General features: G+C 47.7%; 1 protein-coding gene and 1 long non-coding RNA gene across 11 annotated transcripts in view; one reads left to right on the top strand and one right to left on the bottom strand.

The window, feature by feature from the left end:
• frmd4bb (FERM domain containing 4Bb) overlaps window positions 1–19,593 on the bottom strand; it is a 34,020-nt gene extending 14,427 nt beyond the window's left edge. For 4 of the 9 annotated variants that reach the window (XM_027025579.3, XM_081706694.1, XM_081706693.1 and 1 more), the window contains exons 1-9: window positions 4,983–5,096; window positions 3,902–3,996; window positions 3,501–3,593; window positions 2,612–2,696; window positions 1,902–2,086; window positions 1,659–1,742; window positions 856–921; window positions 608–665; window positions 257–343 (exon numbers count right to left, since the gene is read on the bottom strand). In XM_027025579.3, coding sequence (XP_026881380.2) covers window positions 257–343; window positions 608–665; window positions 856–921; window positions 1,659–1,742; window positions 1,902–2,086; window positions 2,612–2,696; window positions 3,501–3,593; window positions 3,902–3,996; window positions 4,983–5,096 — 867 coding nt within the window. Of the gene's footprint in view, window positions 1–256; window positions 344–607; window positions 666–855; window positions 922–1,658; window positions 1,743–1,901; window positions 2,087–2,611; window positions 2,697–3,430; window positions 3,594–3,901; window positions 3,997–4,982; window positions 5,097–19,314 lie in introns of those variants that run through there. The other 5 variants (XM_027025582.3, XM_027025584.3, XM_027025581.3 and 2 more) reach the window with 4 other exon arrangements.
• Window positions 2,042–5,566, top strand: LOC113587077 (uncharacterized). Of its 2 annotated transcripts, XR_014119684.1 has the most exons (4): window positions 2,042–2,138; window positions 3,447–3,618; window positions 3,946–5,082; window positions 5,386–5,566. It is a non-coding gene; the product is annotated as an uncharacterized LOC113587077 (long non-coding RNA). The 2 variants fall into 2 exon arrangements; XR_014119683.1 differs by having other exon boundaries at window positions 3,946–5,566.
• Window positions 19,594–20,843: the final 1,250 nt, after the last annotated feature.

The raw sequence follows: 20,843 nt of genomic DNA, 5'->3' as shown, positions 1-20,843 counted from the left end.
CACGCCTAGTCGCTGACACGCCTGGTCCCTGACACGCCTGGTCCCTGACACGCCTGGTCCCTGACACGCCTGGTCCCTGACACGCCTGGTCACTGACACGCCTGGTCACTGACACGCCTGGTCACTGACACGCCTGGTCACTGACACCCTTTTTTGGGAGAGCCTCGCACACCCATCACAGCCACGATGCTCCACACCACTAACACGGGAAAACCAGCCAGTGTTCATCCGTAGAGAGTAAAGGGATGCTGGGCACCTTTCGCGGTTTCACTTTGTCCTGGATGTCGTACTGCCCAATGCCTTTGTAGCTGATTCCAAGCCACCAAGGGATGCCCTGTTTATCCTGCCAGAAAGACACAGAAACAAAGACACTTCAGAACGTACGGGAGACGTCTTATAGTCCTAGACGTCTGCATGTGGGGACATCGGAGAAAACCACGTGTTTGGCAAAGTGCAGCAATATTGCTGTGATGATGCTTTTCATCACAGAAGTCGTGGAGGTTATTGCTTCCATCAGTGGCCCGTAGCAGAGCCCCCTGAAGGGATTTAGTTTTTTCCTGAGAATGGGCTCAACATATCGATTGTGTATTCAAACTTTGTCTATTACCTTCACTGCATAGTAGTGCACTCCGTATGTGGGCAAGGCCTCCACTAGGGTCAAGTACCTGAAACAAAGACCATCCCTCTTAGTCACACCGAGCAATGCGCATTAATCTGAGACTACTATTGAACCTCCCCCTTACATGTCCACGCTATTGACTGGCCCAAGCCAGAATTTATGTGGCCAATCATAAATTAGGTCTGCTGGGATGCCCCGCCCCTGCAAGTCTAATCATTTCATTTTCTATTACTCACTGTACGATGGCTTGACCACGAGATGCGCCCTTCAACTGCCTGTGGTGCTGAATCACTCTCTCTTCACTGCAGAGAGACAGAGAGGATGAAAGCACACGCATACACACGCACACTCACGCACACACTCACACGTGCACACTCACGCACACACTCACGCACTCACACGCACGCACATGTGCACACACGCGCACGCATGCATACACACACACACATGCATGCACACACACACTCATGTGCGCATGCACACACGCACAAACACACTCACGCACACACTCACACGCACTCACACGCACACACTCTCACGCACAGCACACACTCACATGTGCGCATGCACACACGCACGCACGCACACACTCACACACGCACACATGCACGCACACACACACATACATGCACACACACACGCTCACACACACTCATGCACAAACACACACACACACACACACACTCCCTCTATCACAAATGCCCCTCAGCACTGCAGTGCCACTGTAAATGTACAGCAGGTGTTGTGCTGTGTTGTGTGCCTCTGACATCTTCCTGCCTGTTCAGTCTGCTCCAGGGCAGCGCCAAGCGGAACACACATTGCTCAGGTTCTTACGCTTCAGCCAAATTTAACTGTTCAATCATTTCTGTTCAGTCATTAAAACAATTAGCTAATGTCCAAACAGCCGAGCTGCTCAGTGTGACAGTGCTACCGGTTTGATTTCGGACACAGAATGAATAAACATTTGACGCCGTTGGCACGTCAGCAGGCAGCTCCAGCGTTGTGGGGGCGTTTTTGTCCGTGAGGTCGTTAAGCTGACCAGTAAGCCAGAGATGGATGTTCCTTCAGGACTCTGGTTGGCAGAGTGGGAAGCTTCTTTAAGTCCACCCTGGTGTTCTCGTCACTACGGTAACCGGTGAACAGAGGATCCGTTAATTTAAGGCATAAAAACGTTTTTTTTTAACTCAGTGAGTTCTGATAACTGTTCAAAGACTTTGGAGAAAGCACAGTCAGGCCAACTCAGTGACACACGGCGAGGTTTCAGTCTTTGGGCTTTATTTACCTGGTATAGTCGCCTTTGGCTTCCTGGAAATATAAACCACATTTGTGTTCATGTTTTGGGTTTCTGTCAGTGTGGCAAATAGAGTACAAGATTAATAAGAAAACCAAACCCAACGGGACTCTTCTAACCTGCAGAGCGTGTGCAGCCAGTTTGAAAACGAGTTCACTCTCCACCTCGATGTCGCCCTGGACGAACGCAAGCAGGGAGGGGAGACATAGAAAGTTCACTTATGGCCAGGTACTAATACACACAACATTCCAGCGCTGGTTATTTTTGAATACCTGATCGGTAAATATGTTTATTCAATGTTTATGCCCTGCTTAATCACATATTTGCTAATAAAAAGTGAAATGACTTTTTACGTTGGCTGCATTTTAAAGCTCTTGCACAGGTGACTTTATCGGATTATCGGCTGTTCAATAAAGCTGTTGTGATTTTCCTGTTTTTTTTTCTTCTGCCGTGATTTTCTTTTGGCTTGTGAGGATGACGAGCGAGTCTCGAGAAGCCGACTCTAGGCTGTTTAATGTGTGTGTAGTAAACATCATAATGGTGGTTTTTTTTGGAGAAGCCGATCTGGGAACCCCGCCCAACCGTCTTCGCTCGGAGCCCTGATGGCCGTTGGGGGGTTTGAAGCGGTTTAACTAACAGGGGACCGTGGGCCGGGGCGCAGGCGCGTAGACTCGCCGAGTGGTGGAGGTCCATCTACTCACGTTATAAATGGCAGCTTTAGCATTGAGAAAAAAAAGCTCCACGGTTGTGTGCTCCTTCAGCTGGGAAATGTTCTCAATGTAAAATCTGTCGAGGAGAAGACAGAGAGTTTTAGCACTTCACACCATGGCAGCACGGTGGCTTGCTGGTTGGTGTGTTCGCCTCTCAGCTCTAGAGTCTCGGGTTCTAGTCAGTACCTGGGTGGAGTTTCCATGTTCTGTCTGTGTGGGTTCAAAAACACAGAGATGATGTTGATTGGATATTCTAAATTGTCCTGTATGAATGTGAATTGTGTAAGTATATATGTATGGATATATGTACAGTGAAGGTTGGTGGTGTGTGTGTCCAGTGATGGTTGGTGCTCTGTGTGTGTGTGTCCAGTGATGGATGGTGTGCTGTGTGTCCAGTGATGGTTGGTGCTCTGTGTGTGTGTGTGTCCAGTGATGGTTGGTGCTCTGTGTGTGTGTGTCCAGTGATGGATGGTGTGCTGTGTGTCCAATGATGGTTGGTGCTCTGTGTGTGTGTGTGTCCAGTGATGGTTGGTGCTCTGTGTGTGTGTGTGTGTGTCCAGTGATGGTTGGTGCTCTGTGTGTGTGTGTGTGTCCAGTGATGGTTAGTGCTGTGTCCTGGTCCTGGCTGTGGTTTCTAATAGAGAGTGCACTTTGTGTGAATGATTAGATGGTAAAAGCTGATTTCTGTTTGTAAAGTGTCCTTGGGTTGGAGAAATGCACAATATAAATGTGACTAATAACATTTCTATCGTTCCCTTTAACAGACGGTTGAGCTTTTAGGTTTATGGAGCAGTCAGAGACTCATCTAACCTGCTCCCTTTTCCAGGAATGACTCGTAAGCAATGGATTCCAGGTGTGTCCCAGAGCCAGACACACGTACCTGACCCTGAAGCTGAGGGCGATGGGACCAGACTTCCTGGAGAAGTCATGGTCCAAAACTCTGCGTTCCAGCTGAAGCCATTTACACTGACCACTAGGGCAACAAAGAAGATAGAAAAGCTGCGTCATGAGAATTCTAGCATTCACATTCAGTGTGTGTGTGTGTGTGTGTGTGTGTGTGTGTGTGTGTGTGTGTGTGTATATGTGTGTGTGTGTGTGTGTGTGTGTGTGTGTGTGTGTATATGTGTGTGTATGTGTGTGTGTGTATGAGTGTGTGTGTGTGTGTGTGTGTGTGTGTGTGTATATGTGTGTGTATGTGTGTGTGTGTGTGTGTGTGCGTATGAGTGTGTGTGTGTGTGTGTGTGTGTGTATCCTGGTTCCGGTGTCAGTACAGGTACTCACGTGTCATCTTCAAAGGTGAAGCTGAAGTACTCCTTCTCCTTCAGGTTAAAGTGAGATGAGACCAAATCCAGGAGCTCCCGGGACAACAGCCTGGGCTATGCAGGAACAGGGAGGAAGACGAGAGATCGGAACTTCATGCCGTGCTGAAACTATGAAGCTTGCTACTGAATCAGGCTACTGAACCGAGCTGCTGAACCGAGCTGCTGAACCAGGCTACTGAACCGAGTTACTAACCCGAGCTACTGAACCGAGCTACTGAACCAGGCTACTGAACCGAGTTACTAAACCGAGCTACTGAACCAGGATACTGAACCGAGTTACTAACCCGAGCTACTGAACCGAGCTACTGAACCAGGATACTGAACCGAGCTAGCTACTGAACCGAGCTGCTGAACCGAGCTACAGAACCAGGCTACTGAACCGAGTTACTAACCCGAGCTACTGAACCGAGCTACTGAACCAGACTACTGAACCGAGTTACTAAACCGAGCTACTGAACCAAGCTACTGAACCAGGATACTGAACCGAGTTACTAACCCGAGCTACTGAACCGAGCTACTGAACCAGACTACTGAACCGAGTTACTAAACCGAGCTACTGAACCAAGCTACTGAACCAGGATACTGAACCGAGTTACTAACCCGAGCTACTGAATCGAGCTACTGAACCAGGATACTGAACCGAGCTACTGAACCGAGCTGCTGAACCGAGCTACAGAACCAGGATACTGAACCGAGTTACTAACCCAAGCTACTGAACCGAGCTACTGAACCAGGATACTGAACCAAGCTCTGAGGCGCGCACTAGTCATTGGAAACCACAGAGGTAAATTCACACCACTGACGTCACCGGTTGTCAGAGGTTTTGAGTGTTGTTCCTGGGATTAAAGGAGAATAATGCAGTTGCTGTAGCTACGGTTTTGGATCCTATATACCTGCATTCCCAACATGACATTCAAGCCCATGAAGTCATATCAGATACACTGCAATTATCAGACACGTTACACATTATAGCACGGGGTCTCTGAAAGCGCTCTCCTACTAGCATTACTGGCCTGCTACAGGAAGTTCACGAATCCTACCTGGACCAGCAGCTCCAGCTTCCTGTCGTCCAGGAGGTGCACCTGGCAGAGACGTCCCTCTGTCATCTGTGAGGACGAAGGTGTGCGACAGGTGAGCCAGGTAAGCGTCCTCATCCTCACTGTAAACTGTGAGCACTCCCACCTGGCTGACCGCTTGCTGGTGTGAAGTAAGGAGGGTATCCCACCACACCTCCACCCCAGACAAATACTTCTCCGTTGCCCTTGACAGACAAGATGCAAGATGTGTTTCGGACACGCGCACACTGGCGGGACCAGACTAGGGCTTCTAGAAAGCCGGATTAGATATTGATTTTTTCATATTTAGTATTTAGTTATTTCGTTTTTCACTGCTTATTCTGCGCCTTATTGTCTATATTTTTACTATCACGGTGACCGCTGTCAGCCAGAGGAGGACGCCCCCTCTGAGTCTCGGTTCCTCTCCAGGTTTCTTCCTCATGCTCTATGGAGTTTCTCCTCCCACCGTCGCCCTTGGCTCGCTCACTGGAGGCTTGGACTCGGACACTTGTAAAGCTGCTTTGTGCCAACTGTTGTAAAAAGCACTAGAGAAATAAATTTGACTTTGACTTTGACTGCTGGTGTGAAGTACGGGTGGGGGTTACTGGCGTGAAGAAGCCACTTTGGTCTGGTTTACACACAGTGGCCTGTAGTTACTGCAGTGATGTGTGAATGAGACACACTGTTTCCATGGACACGGGAGGACTTTACAGCACAGTTTACAATCTGACTGCTGCTGCTTTTTACGGCACCCTACAGAGACAGAGACAACCGACACCGAGGACGCAACTCTGCGTGGTGGTTTTGAAGACTGTATGAAGGTTTAATGACAGAACATGGGATGTGTGTGTGTATGTGTGTGTGAGAGAGTGTGTGTGTGTATGTATGTGTGAGAGTGTGTGTGTATGTATGTGTAAGAGTGTGTGTGTGTGTGTGTGTGTGTGTGTGTGTGTGTGTGTGTGTGTGTGTATGTGAGAGAGAGAGAGTGTGTGTGTGTGTGTGTGTGTGTGTGTGTATGTATGTGTGAGAGTGTGTGTGTATGTATGTGTAAGAGTGTGTGTGTGTGTGTGTATGTGTGTGTGTGTGTATGTGAGAGAGAGAGAGTGTGTGTGTGTGTGTGTGTGTGTGTGTATGTATGTGTGAGAGTGTGTGTGTATGTATGTGTAAGAGTGTGTGTGTGTATGTGTGTGTGAGAGTGTATGTGTGCATGTATGTGTGTGTGTGTGTGTGTGTGTGTATGTGAGAGAGAGAGAGAGAGAGAGAGAGAGAGAGAGAGTGTGTGTGTGTGTGAGAGTGTATGTGTGCATGTATGTGTGTGTATGTGAGAGAGAGAGAGAGTGTGTGTGTGTGTGAGGGGATAACAACTACACATAGTTCCCGATCAGCACAGTATAAAACTGTGACACTCATACACATCACCTCAAGATTTGTAATGTTTGGAGACACTATGCATCACATGCAGAAAGACAAGGACTCCAGAGCTCTCTGATTTTGCTACTGGTTCATCCTGCCTAGACGTCTTTGTGTGTGGGATTCATCTGCATGGCAACGCAGAGGCGTTTACGGGATTAGTTACATTTCATTTGGAGTTTCTCATTCAGTGCTGCACTGATAATATTGCACTGCACTTTCAGGCAGCACATACACACACACACACGCACACACGCACACACGCACACACGCACACACGCACACACGCACACACACACACACACATATACACACACATATACACACACATATACACACACATATACACACACACACACACATACACAGATATGCACACTATCTAATTCTCACACATACATTTAAAGTACCACCTGTAAGGAAACCTGAAATACAAACAGTAGAGGTGAATAACTGATGTAACAAACGCAACCCAAACCGGTCACTTCCTGTCACCGGTCAGACCAGCGCCTCACTGTCCCGTGTAGAAGACAGTCCGTCCACACCCTGGCCACAGCACAAGCTCCCAGCTCTGGGCCAGGTGGCCGGTCCTGTCTCATAGGTGGCACACCTCTCACACGCAGGAGGAAGCAGCTATTGCACGTATTGGTCCATCCTGAGCCCAAAGTCCCGCAGACGAGACTCCTCGGTCCTGACGCAACCCCGAGTCACCTGCCAGGCAGCCGGAGGCCTGGCCACAGAGCCACTGAGCTTCACACGCTCACCCCACGAGGGCTCCGTGCCCCAGGTGCGCCCGAGGGGAGACAGATGAGGTAGAATGGGTTTGCCGGAGAGTGTGTGACGACCCAGTCCTGCAGTCCACACAGAGTGGGCAGACGCACGCACACACACACACACACACGCACGCGCACGCACAGGCACGCACACGCACGCACACGCACGCACATTCCTCAGAATATCTCAGAACGGCGTGTTTTTCACCCTGGGGTGAGCAGATGTAAAAGCATGCATGGGGAGATTACAGGCTGTCTCCTTCACCGCGCTGCGATGCTAGAGTGGGTCTTAAAGACCAGATGTATTCTTAGAGAGGAAACCCAGTGTGCAGGCAGGAGAAGTCACTCAGTCAAGAGAACAGAAGTCTCTACTCTATCTCCAGTTGCATCGTAGCCTCACCTGGAAACAATATTGTTGTTTTTCTCAATGAAAAAAAGAGAAATAACGTTGCTGGTTTCTCAGGAGGAAAGAATGCCAACTCCTACAGAATGACAGACCGCAAGGGAAACCACAGACACGACTCCGAGAAGACTTCAACCACCATTTCTGCCATTAAATGTGACTTCCCCGCTGTGATTGAGGATAAGGGACAGATGCAGCCCAGCTGAAAAACCACAGAGCTACTGACGGACACGTGCATTGCATTACAGAAAGTTTATATTCGCCTACACATGGGCACTTAGACAGGGCTGTATTTCTTTACAGTACATTTAAAGTCATCTACACACATCTGTACACGGTAAATCGACCTTTAATTAACTCATAAATCAACCAGTTCTGGTCAATGACCTTCTTCCACAGAAATCGAGGTATTACCAATCACTTTTCTTCACAATACAAAGCAAGCTAATATTAATTAGAATCCCATAATTTCACTTGGATGCCGGTTGTAAGATGCGGTTTGGCGCATGCTCCGACTTCTGACCTGCGCAATGTTTAGTCACTCACAGCCCTTAGTACCACGAACCTCCCCTGGCAACCATTACTGCTGAGGTGTGAGGCGAGTTCCCTTAAAGCTGAAATCAAATATGCAGCCTTGTTTTAAACCAATTTCGTAAAATAAATTATGAGTCAAAAAATGTTTATAATAATGCTACATCATTTTTTAAAGCATTATTTATGGTTTCCTCAGATAGCTCACTATGTAGTGTAGACACAGTAGATATTCAGAAATGGATGCACACCGCTGTAATGGTACCAGTTTGGGCGTGTATTGGACTGCAGACACGCCTCACTCTGCACGTTTTGGTTCGTTCCTACACTAGCATCCCAGCTCATTAAATAGCTCGCCGTGTAGAGTCAGGTGTGTTGGATGACAGAGAGCGTTCATTCTCAGACACACGACCAGGTGTCACCGTTCAGCTCCTTCAGAGTTTCCTGGTCCCAGTGAACCGCCGGCCCGGCACCGACCCAACACATGACATCACGACAGCGTGCTTGGGCAGGACAGACGCGCACACACGCACGCGCAGACACAAAACAGAAGGGAGCGCAGATCTCTGGTTCTGCGCCCACGTTTCTGCGTGTGTGACGCGCTGGGAGCTTATCCACACGTACAGGCCTTGGCAGAGGAGGGAGGGAGACAGACAGACAGATCAGCCAGACTGCCCTGCTGTGGCCACATCAATTAACAGGCCAATCAAATCCTGTTCACCAGCTCCACCACCAGCCAATCAGCTGGGAGTCGTTAGTGGGTAACTGAGAGGCAAAGCTGTGCTGGTTTGCTATGCCCCAGTTCTGACTCAATACAAATAACCCACAAACAGAACATCTATTCTGGTATTATTTTTCCTACTGTTGCCTGCCGTGGTGATTTTATGGGCTGCTGTCAGAATTAGTTTCATAAATATTTCACTTAAGTGAAATGGCACAAATCCCCCAAAACGCATGTAGGCCTTAAAAATAAAATAAAACCCAGAACCAAACTGGACCTGGTAGAAGAACCGGAAACCTATGCGCGCGTGTGTGTGTGTGTGTGTGTGTGTGTGTGTGTGTGTGTGTGTGTGTGTGTGTGTGTGGGAAGCCATTCAGCTCTGTTGAAGCCTGAGGTTAATCTACATTACTGGTTATTAAAAGAAATCTCTGCTGACCAGTGAGCTCGTATTCGCTGATATAGTTTTAGCGTGTTCGCATGCATCAGACCTGCTGCCACTAGATGGCAGTGTTTCGCACTAAACCCTAATCCCTAACTCAGTGTGGGTAATACTTTTCCAGTTTACAGATTACACAAGGCTTTCTCACAGTCGGAATTCTAGGCAGAGGAACAGGAATTACAGATTACAACTGCGATATTAAACTTTAACATTTAACTAAAAAAAAAAGATTAGTTTGAAAACTTGTTTGAGAATAAATTCATTCCTTTATCCTAGTGGCCACGATGCCTGATCTGGCATGGCAATGTCTTCTGATGGCATCAGACACTCAGTACAGCTTCAGAAATGAATCATAACTTTTATTTTTAACTCCTCTCTGCCAACCAGTCTGGCTAGCCAGCCCTTTAAACAGTCTCTCGTAGGTATTTCTTCGGGAGAGATACGGTTTATTTTATTCACTAGTAACTCTGTGATCATTTTATAATGTCCCCTACTGGAAGAGCAATAAAATCAAGTTAATTTTAAGTGGTGAATGCTTGAACAGTTGCTGCTACAAATGTCTGCTCTGTGACCCAGACAGGGCGGAGTCCTGTTACTTACTGATCAGCTACAACCATGGAACAGATTTATAGCAGCTAGAAAAGCAATAAACCCTCAGAAAACACACAAACATGAACACCATGAGTGAAATGCAACTAGTGTCCTCACACAGTTAAATGTCTCACTAAGCAAGCAATTTGCACAAATTCCAAAAATGAAATGACTTTATGAGGTGAACACTCTTTCTCTGTCTCTGTTTCTCTCTCTCTCTCATGTGCGTGCACACACACACGCACACACACACACACACACACCCACACACACAGAGGCATCAAAATGTAGAAACCAGCAGGGTTCTCCTCCTCCTCCTCCTCTACTAGGTTTAACCTAGTAGAGATGTGAAGACTATAGACAATGTGTGTGTGTGTGTGTATTTCTCTCTCTCTCTCTCTCTCTCTCTCTCTCTCTCTCTCTCTCTCTCTCTCTCCTCTCTCTCTCTCTCTGTATGTGTATTTCTCTTGCTGTGTGTGTGTGTGTTGCACATTGGAGAGGGATCCAGAACTAGAGCCCTGGGCCTGACAGGTCTCCTGACACCATTAACCCAGGCTGATCCAGGCATGCCCTCTGAGTGAAGAACACATTCTACACAGACAAAGCAGCATTGTGTGTGAAGCTGTCCCACTGAAGGGAGCTCGTCCAGAGAACGCACCGTGTCTGATGACCTCACAGGCTTGACCTTGTGCTAGGGTTTAACGCTGCAGTCACACCAGGGAAGCCAATCAGGTCAGTACTGTCTATTGTGTTCTGAAGTGGATGGTAACTGTAGATGTGGAAACAAATACACACACCTGCGCACGCACACACACACACACACACACACACACACACACACACACACACACACACACACACATATACATACAAACACACTCTCTCTCTCTCTCTCTCTCTCTCTCACACACACACGTATACATAAAACACACTCTCTCTCTCTCTCTCACACACACACACACACGTATACATAAAACACACTCTCTCTCTCTCTCTCTCTCTTACACACACACACGTATACATAAAACACACTCTCTCTCTCTCTCTCTCTCACACACACACACACACACACATACATACAAACACACACTCTCTCTCTCTCTCTCTCTCTCTCACACACACACACACACACACACACACACACACACACACACACACACATACATACAAACACACTCTCTCTCTCTCTCTCTCTCTCACACACACACACACACATATACATACAAACACACACTCTCTCTCTCTCTCTCTCTCTCTCTCTCACACACACACGTATACATAAAACACTCTCTCTCTCTCTCTCACACACACACACACGTATACATAAAACACACTCTCTCTCTCTCTCTCTCACACACACACACACACACACACACACACATACATACAAACACACTCTCTCTCTCTCTCTCTCTCTCTCACACACACACACACACACACACACACACACACATACATACAAACACACTCTCTCTCTCTCTCTCTCACACACACACACACACACACACACACACACACACACACACACACACACACACGCACGTCATCTTTAAGGTAAAGATCTTAAAGCCCTAACCCCTTTGATCAGAACTGGAGCTGGTGGGGAAGGAGTTAAGACCTCCACTGTAGAATGGGGTGGAGGGTGGAGGGTGGAGGGTGAAGGGTGGAGGGTTGAGTGTGGAGGGTGGAGGGTGAAGGGTGGAGGGTGGAGGGTGGAGTGTGAAGGGTGGAGGGTGGAGGGTGAAGGGTGGAGGGTGGAGGGTGGAGTGTGGAGGGTGAAGGGTGGAGGGTGGAGTGTGAAGGGTGGAGGGTGGAGGGGCATCAGGACTCAGGGACACCGTCCTCTCAGCGCCCAGTGGCTGTGTGTGATCCGTGCTGCTGCACAAGCTTTCTTCCTGTCTGATGATGTCATTCATTATTCAGCAGTGAGTGCAGTGAATGAATTCATAATGAACCCTTCAAACATGTACAGTAAAGACAGAGCAACACGCGCTTTTAGACTGAGTGCTTCCACTGTTCTGACAATGAGTGTGTGTGTGTGTGTGTGTGTGCATGTGTGTGTGCATGCGTGTGTGCATGCGTGTGTGTATATGGGTGTGTGTGTGCGCGCGCGTGCGCTTAGACCCTACAAACTGAATGGAGACTGCGATATTACACTCCACCATACGACGCTAAGCTAGCATTAGCTTCATTAGCCAGTGGTTGCTGGATCACAGCTGAACATTCCCAGGCTGTGACAGAAGCCCAGCAGAGCTGGAGCTGTTTTCAGCACTGCGAGGTTGGTCCTAGTTTACCTGGCGTGTGTGAAGGCAGCTTTGGGTTCTGATAGCAACGAGGTAGGCTTGTACGTCAGCTAGACCACACCTTCATGCTCACTGCCAGATTTGGGAGATCACTGAAAATCAGATACTGCGATACCAGCCACCACCTGATCAAGTCTACGCTATTTAGAATTCTATACTGCCGTAAATTCCACCATGAATTCCAATGTAAACTCCACTGTTAACGAAATTCAGGAAATCTGGGCGACGCGAGACATGTCTCTTGCCGAGAAGGGACACTGGAGTCGGAGGGATCTAGAAGGAGCCGTATTCAGGCTTATCTTTGCTGGATCCACTGATGAATAATTGATCAGGAATTGAATCTCACAGGCTCCACGGCGCCTGCCCTCGTTTAGCAGAGGAGGTCTTAAGCTTGTTCCCCAGAAGGTTCACGTTCAGGTTCAGGTGAACGACGGCGTTTAATTTTTGTTTGTTACGCGTGAAAGGTGATAAAGTAAAGTAAAGTAACAGTACATATATTGAAGCTTGTAGCTCAGTGGACGGGTGAATGAAATCTCAACACGTGGCGTAGGAGGAGTTGTGGAGGTTAGCAGGTTCCTGCATGAAGACAAAGGAACTTCTTCCTGTCAGAGTTGCGACTTCCTGTCAGTCAAAGTTCCAATAAAAAACAGCAGCGTGTGACAGCAGCATCTGTCCCTCAGACAAACTAACAAACTAAAACATTAACAAAATAACTAACAAACTAAAACACTAACAAAATAACTAACTAACTAACTAACCAACTAACACACTAACTAACTAACACACTAACTAACCAACTAACACACTAACGAACTAACTAACTAACAAACTAACACACTAACTAACAAACTAAAACACTAACAAACTAATAAACTAACTAACAAACTAACACACTAACAAAAACTAACAAACCAACAAACTAACAAACAAACTAACACACTAACAAACTAACGCACTAACAAACTAACGCACTAATTAACTAACTAACTAGTAAACTAACACACTAACAAACCAACAAACTAACAAACCAACAAACCAACAAACTAACAAACGCACTAACAAACGCACTAACAAACGCACTAACAAACTAACAAACCAACAAACGCACTAACAAACCAACAAACACACTAACAAACCAACAAACGCACTAACAAACCAACAAACGCACTAACAAACCAACAAACGCACTAACAAACCAACAAACGCACTAACAAACTAACTAACAAACTAACAAACTAACTAACTAACTAGTAAACTAACACACTAACAAACCAACAAACTAACAAACCAACAAACTAACAAACCAACAAACCAACAAACCAACAAACTAACAAACCAACAAACCAACAAACGCACTAACAAACTAACTAACAAACAAACTAACTAACTCACACACACACACAATCCTCTCCTCTCCTCTCCTCTGCTCTGCTCTGGCCCACGTCACTCATGTTAGTCCTCAGCGTCGGCCCGCCCTTCAGCCTGGCGTAAGACGCGTGCCCTGGACAATGACCCTCGACCCGCCTCCCCATCGCAGAGGTGATTAAGAGACCAGTGCAGGCGCTCCACTGAAATTGCTTTATTTCTATTGATCTGGCAACCTCAGATGTAATTAAACACAAGCGACGCTGGCCAGCAGCTTGTATCCGCACTCACTGCAGTTATTATTACATCAGTGACCACAATGACACTTTATCATCATCATCACCCTTCCTCTCGTCATCGTCATCTTCATCAGTGATCCTCTTGTCGTCTTCTGCTGTTTTAGGTCCAGATCCAGCGCTGCTCCGTGATCCGCACCAGAAGTCCCAGCGTTGTATTACTGCGACACTGTATTAATGACTGTGCTGATAATATCACTGCTGTTGTCACGGCTGTCGTGTTCAGAAATGTTAATCACAGTGTTAATAAAAATGCTATTAGAGTTAATGTTGCTTTAATAATGATATCAGTTTAAGCATTAGTAGTCGTGTGGTTGTCTGTCCTGGATGCAGAACCTGTTTAAACACCAAATTCATTAAAGACTCACTAAAGACCTCCATTCATGTCTGACTTAAGTGTTTTACCACAGGGAGACGTTAGAGAGTGCGGTATTTAAACCGGTGTTTGTGGGAGCAGTAGCAATTATGCAGCAGTGCTGAGATTGAGCTAAAACCTCTCTGGCTCCCCCTACAGGCCAGCTGGGAACTGCAGTGGCCTTGAGGCAGCTGTGCAGCCCTGTGGGCGAGGGTAGGGTGTCCCGCGTACAGCCCAGCGGAGTAAACGAGGCAAGAAGATGGGCATGCCAGACTGCCCCGCACCCACCCCCACCGTAGCGCAGCTGCCTCCATGCTGTTACTCAAACAGACACAACGCAGGCGTTCGCTGCGTTTTGCTCATTCTAGCCTTTCCCACTGCACTCTGCAACAGAGCACGGGACTTCTTCAGCACAGCCCTCCGTATCAACGGGAGTCTCAACCAGAGCCCCCTGGTGTCTGATGTGGACGTTACCCTCTACAAACCCCACCCCCCCGAACCCATGTTTTAATCACTGGCTCAGAAAATAATCTAGAACACTTTTTAAGTACTTTAGGTTGTGTTATAGATCATTTAGATTTTTGTGAGTGTCTTTGACATGCAGATATAATCAAACAAATCACATTGATTACCCCAAAAGACATACACTGGGATTCTTCAGAATCGTAACACTGAGTGCCTTGACCAGCATAAATATGATACAAGAGACCTGATGCTCACAGCTGGTCCTTCTTGAGTTCAACGGCAAGATCCTGTGGGTTTCCAAAGCAGTAGTTCTAGCACAGGCATTTGTGAGCAAACCACACACGCAAGCCTCTCTAGTTTCTCATCTAAACAATAGAGGTCGATAACATGTCATAGGATCCATCTAGAGACTGATTACACCTCTCTCTCTCTCTCTCTCTCTCTCTCACACACACACACACACACACACACACACACACACACACACACACACACACACACACACACACACACACACACACACACACACACACACACAGAGTAGCTTGGAGGTAGATACGGCACCAGCTGTAGGAGGTAGCCGGTGTGTCTAAAGTAGGGAGCCAGCTTCCTGCTCGGTAGCTCTCACATGGCTCTCTCTCTCTCTCTCTCTCTCTCTCTCTCTCTCTCTCTCTCTCTCTGTCTCTCTCTCCAGCTCCTGGCTGCAAATCCTTGTTATAGCTGGCAAACACACATCTGCAGTGTGTTCTGAGCTAGAGAACACAACATGAAACCATTACTGTAATTCACGCATTTGATAGGTCATCACTAACGTTCCTGAGGTCTTCAAGCACAGATACTTTTGTTCCCCAGCAAATGCTGATGCTGCTCCTGCTCGGTTTGCCCTGTCAGACATGGAACTGAGACTCAGGTGGGTTTGTGAGGAGCACCTCCACAGTCCTAAAATAGCCCTCTGCCTGAGCATGCCCGCGCATGCGTGTGTGTGTGTGTGTGTGTGCGCGTGTGTGTGTGTGTGTGCATGTGTGCGTGTGTGCGCGTGTGTGTGAGTGTGTGTGTGTGTGTGCGCGTGTGTGTGAGTGTGTGTGTGTGTGCGCGCGAGTGCGTGAGTGTGTGTGTGTGTGCGCGCGAGTGCGTGTGTGTGTGTGTGTGAGAGTGCGTGTGTGTGTGTGTGTGTGAGAGTGTGTGTGAGTGTGTGTGTGTGTGTGTGTGTGTGTCAGTGGCGACCCAGCACATCCCTCCACAGAAAGTCTAAATGATGAAAAGCTTCTTCTTCAAACAAACGTCCTCGTGAGAGACTGGGGAAGAGGAGACGTCTCTACCCCAATCCAGGAGAATCCAGGAGAGGGACCAACGAAATGACGGATCAACCGAACCCATTTTCGGTTCTGTCATGATCCATTAGCCAGCGTAAATTCCACAAAACGGGAACAACTCACAGGAAGGCCACATTAAAGTCATCAAAATAATGTACTGCTACTTCCGATGGGCAGAGGGGACAGAATATTCTAGTCTCGGCCCAACAAGCATGTGTTTTCCTGAACCGCTGTTTCAAACTAGTCTGTCTGTGTTTTCCAATGCTTCCTGTTGGAAGATCATGACACTACAGGAAGCTGGCAGGATCTCCGGCTTCCTGCTGGCCAGGCTGACGGCCGTTCCACACTACAAACCACGATGCCTCTTCCTGACCCAAAAGAGGAGGAGGAGACACCACAAACAAAAGGTCAGCGCAGTCCAGTCGATGGCGTAGACTTCAGGAAATAACAAGCCTGCTGCAGACTACGGGAGCAGTGGAGGTGGGGTTTTACTACGTTATGGTAAACTTAGCGCAGCGAGCCGGGCCCTGGACCACACACCCCAGCAGTGTCCTCCGTGGCACAAGCTGTTCATGAATATTCATTTTCAGCTATGTAAATTCACCTGACAGATTCCTGGTTCCCTAAGTGTGAGCATCCACCAGAGTGATGGCATGCAAATGAGGCATGCAAATCTCCTCCCAATGGTCTTGTTTTATTTTCTAAGTGAATGTCCAAATATGGACGGTCATGAGACTTTCACAAGCAAACAACATCAGCCTTCTTCCAAAAGCCTTGGAAACTGAAAACAAGGAAACAAAATGTGCATTAATTGAACAAATGCATTTGGATATCTGCACAGTACCTTTGTGTTCCGCTCTGAACATGAGACAAGACACCTGTGAGACAAGCCAGGATCAAACAGCTCCCACGGTCTTCACTATCATGTGCACACACACACACACACACACACACACACACACACACACACACACACACACACACACACACACACACACACGGTGGAGCCCTCAGATATGCGTGCGCACACACACACACACACACACACATACGGTCGAGCCTTCAGTTATATGCGCACACACATACACATGGTAGAGCCTTCAGTTATATGCACATACATGAACACACACACACACACACACACGGTAGAGCCTTCAGTTATATGCACACGCGCACACACACACACACGGTCGAGCCTTCAGTTATATGCGCACACACATACACATGGTAGAGCCTTCAGTTATATGCACATACATGAACACACACACACACACACACACACGGTAGAGCCTTCAGTTATATGCACACGCGCACACACACACACACACACGGTAGAGCCTTCAGTTATATGCACATACATGAACACACACACACACACACACACACACACACATACGGTAGAGCCTTCAGTTATATGCACATACAGGAACACACACACACACACACACGGTAGAGCCTTCAGTTATATGCACATGCACACACACACACACACGGTAGAGCCTTCAGTTATATGCACATACATGAACACACACACACACACACATGGTAGAGCCTTCAGTTATATGCACACACGCGGTGGAGCCCTCAGATATGCGCACACACACACACACACACACACACACACACACACACACACACACACGGTAGCCTTCAGTTATATGCGCACACACACACACGGTAGAGCCTTTAGTTATATGCACACACACACACACACACACAGACGGTAGAGCCTTCAGTTATATGCACACACACACACACACACACACACACACACACACAGACGGTAGAGCCTTCAGTTATATGCACACGCACGCACACACACACACACACACACACACATACACACACATACACACACATACACACACATACACACACATACACACACACACACACACACACACACACACACACACACACACACACACATGGTAGAGCCTTCAATTATATGCACTCACACACACACACACACAAGGTGGGACCACCAATTCCAGTTCAGCCAGCATGCGAACAGCAAGTCTCCAGCCGGACTAACCAGAGTGTACGTGTAGCGGGGCTGAGAACAACCTCCCCTGGCCTCACACCAGGTACTCTGGCCGCTACACCACAAAGCCAGCTCTCTGGCCACGCCCCCAGCACGTCACCAGGGCCACGCCCCCAGATCTCACTGCCCTGCTCATCAACAGGAGTTTGCACAGGGCTTCACGCCTTCTCCTCACTCATGACACCATTTGCAGGGATGACTGAGGGCAGCAACCACGCCCACTCTCACACCCAGGTCTGACCACCAGACCAGAGGCAGCTTTTACCCTCCTACGTGATGTACCACGGCACGGTGGTCGTCCCTGGCAACTCACCGGTCTGTAGGCTTCATAAGTCCAAGATGAGCAGTTTGATGTGTGACAGTTAATAACTATTTATATATTCATAGAGGCTACATGTGGCTTGAAAATCTGATGAGTAACTGAATCAATCCTCTGTAAAGTGTAAGTGCTATTTGTGCATAAATGTATAAATACATAATTGTTAAATGAGTCAATATACACTCGCCAGCCATGTAATTAGGAATGTCGTATAGGTGAGCACTTAAGAGCCCCCATGCACCGGTTGGTCAGTTTCTGATCACATGACCAGTACTGACGCTAACATGTACAAAGACCCCGACGACACGGCTCAACTCTCACAGCCTTGACAACAGCCCATGACTGGTCTGCACACCACCCCTACACACACTGTGAGCAGGATCTGACCAGCCAACAGGTCCAGAGAATGGCCAACCCTCTGTGCATATACAGACTACACTTCACTTATAAAACAACCTTCTAAAGTGGCCTGCAAACACGCGGAGGAGGTACGCGTTTCTAATAAAGTGGCGGCTCAGTGTGTCCGACTGAGCAAGACGCCCTGGAAAAATAATCTGTTCTTGTTATTCGTTAAGTGCAAACTAGTCTAACGCTGCATAAGCCAGTATGGGCTATCCAAAATGATAACCATGAACATGTACGCCTGGGATTTCAAAAATGAATTAAAAAGATGGAGCATTTCTTAGGCACCAGTTCGGTAGACTATCTTTCAAATTCGGTCTGTCCCGCAGTTGTGTAAATGTGGTTTATTATAGGATAGAATAACGGCGCAAGGGTTAATGTCTTCAGCCTGAACGTCCCTGGACGCACACAGCACGGACGCGACTCATACACCTTTACGTGTCGACCATCGCCGCTTCACGCGCACACACAAAGGGAAATGCAAGCCCAACCTCGCGCATCAGATGTGCTTCCAGTGCAGGCGAGCCCCATGCAGCCCGGACCTGTTCACGTGCTGCTGGGGAGATGAGCGAGCGCAGGACTCCTACCTTTCATAAGGGCGTTTCCGTTCAGTCCGAGTCCGCGGGGAGCTGCTGGTCGCCGGCACGCGGGGAGCTGCTGGTCGCCGGCACGCGGGGGAGCTGGCTCAGTTCGGCGCATGCATCCTTCGCTCGTGTTCCGCTCAGGCGCGAGGCGTTGAGCGAGCAGCGTCTGTGGTCACTCGCGCTCGCGGCTCGCGCACGCCCGCATTCACTCGCGCTCACCACGCCTTCGAGTCGTCGGCCACAAAGGCAGCGCGCGCCGCGGTCTACCGCCCCCCGCCCCCCAGCGCTCGCGGCGATGCTGTAACTGAACGCACTGCTCGTCTGTAGCAGGGAACGGAAGGAAATAAGGACAGACGGGAATTAATGAGACCTATTGTCAGGTTTTAATTGCTGAAGAGTTTTTAAAGGAAAACGTGTCTAAGTATTTAAAGATGCGACACGTGAACTTGCAAAGCGTAAAAAATAAATAAGGTTTAGGTAGGTGATGCATCAGACATTGATCATATACGTATGATATATATATATATATATATATATATATATATATATATATATATATATATATATATATATATATATATATATATATATAATTACCTAATTCTCCTCACTCTCTCTTTCCTTCAAGCTCAGGTCCTCTACCAGAGGTCTGGGAGCTTGAGGGTCCTGTGTTAGTATCTTAACTGTATCAAGGACTGCACTCTTCTGGACGGAGATCTCGGATGTTGTTCCTGGAATCTGCTGGAGCCATTCTCCCAGTTTGGGGGTCACAGCCTCTAGTGCTCCGGTTACCTCTGGAATATAAGAGCTAGAAAATAAATAAATAAATAAATCGATCTATCCATCTGTCTATAGATAGATAGATAGATAGATAGATATGTATCTATATAGATATATATGTATCCATATATCATTACTATATTATAGCAAGAGAATTGTATCACCGGTTCAGTCTTATTCTATATGGACTGTTGCATCATATGAAAGTGTGGTAATGATTTAGAAAGAAAGGCCCAAATTGTTAGTTCATTCTCAATACTTTACTCAGGGGGCCCCCCCTCAAACACCCCCCCCCCCCCCCCCCCACACACACACACCACCATAACCTACTGTCCATCACCCAGCCTAAAAGAAGCAACTCATTAAACTCCACCAACCATCTGTCTGGGGTGGGGCTAACCTCCAACCTAATGAGTCTGCTGGATGGAGACAAAACTTATTTACCATTCAGTAGCATAAATGTGCAAGTCATTGTACGGATGGCAGGCAGTGCTGAGAAACACCATCTGGGTAGGACGTTGGGACTGCAAGTGCTTGAGCCAATGAGTGTGTGAAGAAACACAGCGTCTTGTTACTAACCATGCCAAGTATGGATGGTGTGGTCAGATACAGGACGGGTGTTGTTTGAACCTGCAGCGATGGGTCATATGTGTGCCTGGGGGACCCTGGCACGCCACAGATCAGCGTGCATGCCAGCTAATTACCGAGCCTTTAACTAGTAGAATCAGACCCCAATGATCTGAGAACTGCTT

This window comes from Electrophorus electricus, chromosome 24 (assembly GCF_041902795.1).
Source record: "Electrophorus electricus isolate QZ-2024a chromosome 24, ASM4190279v1, whole genome shotgun sequence".
In the NCBI taxonomy this organism is placed as follows: domain Eukaryota; kingdom Metazoa; phylum Chordata; class Actinopteri; order Gymnotiformes; family Gymnotidae; genus Electrophorus; species Electrophorus electricus.
Note: the sequence above shows the minus strand (reverse complement) of the source record. Positions and strands in the feature narration are given on the sequence as shown.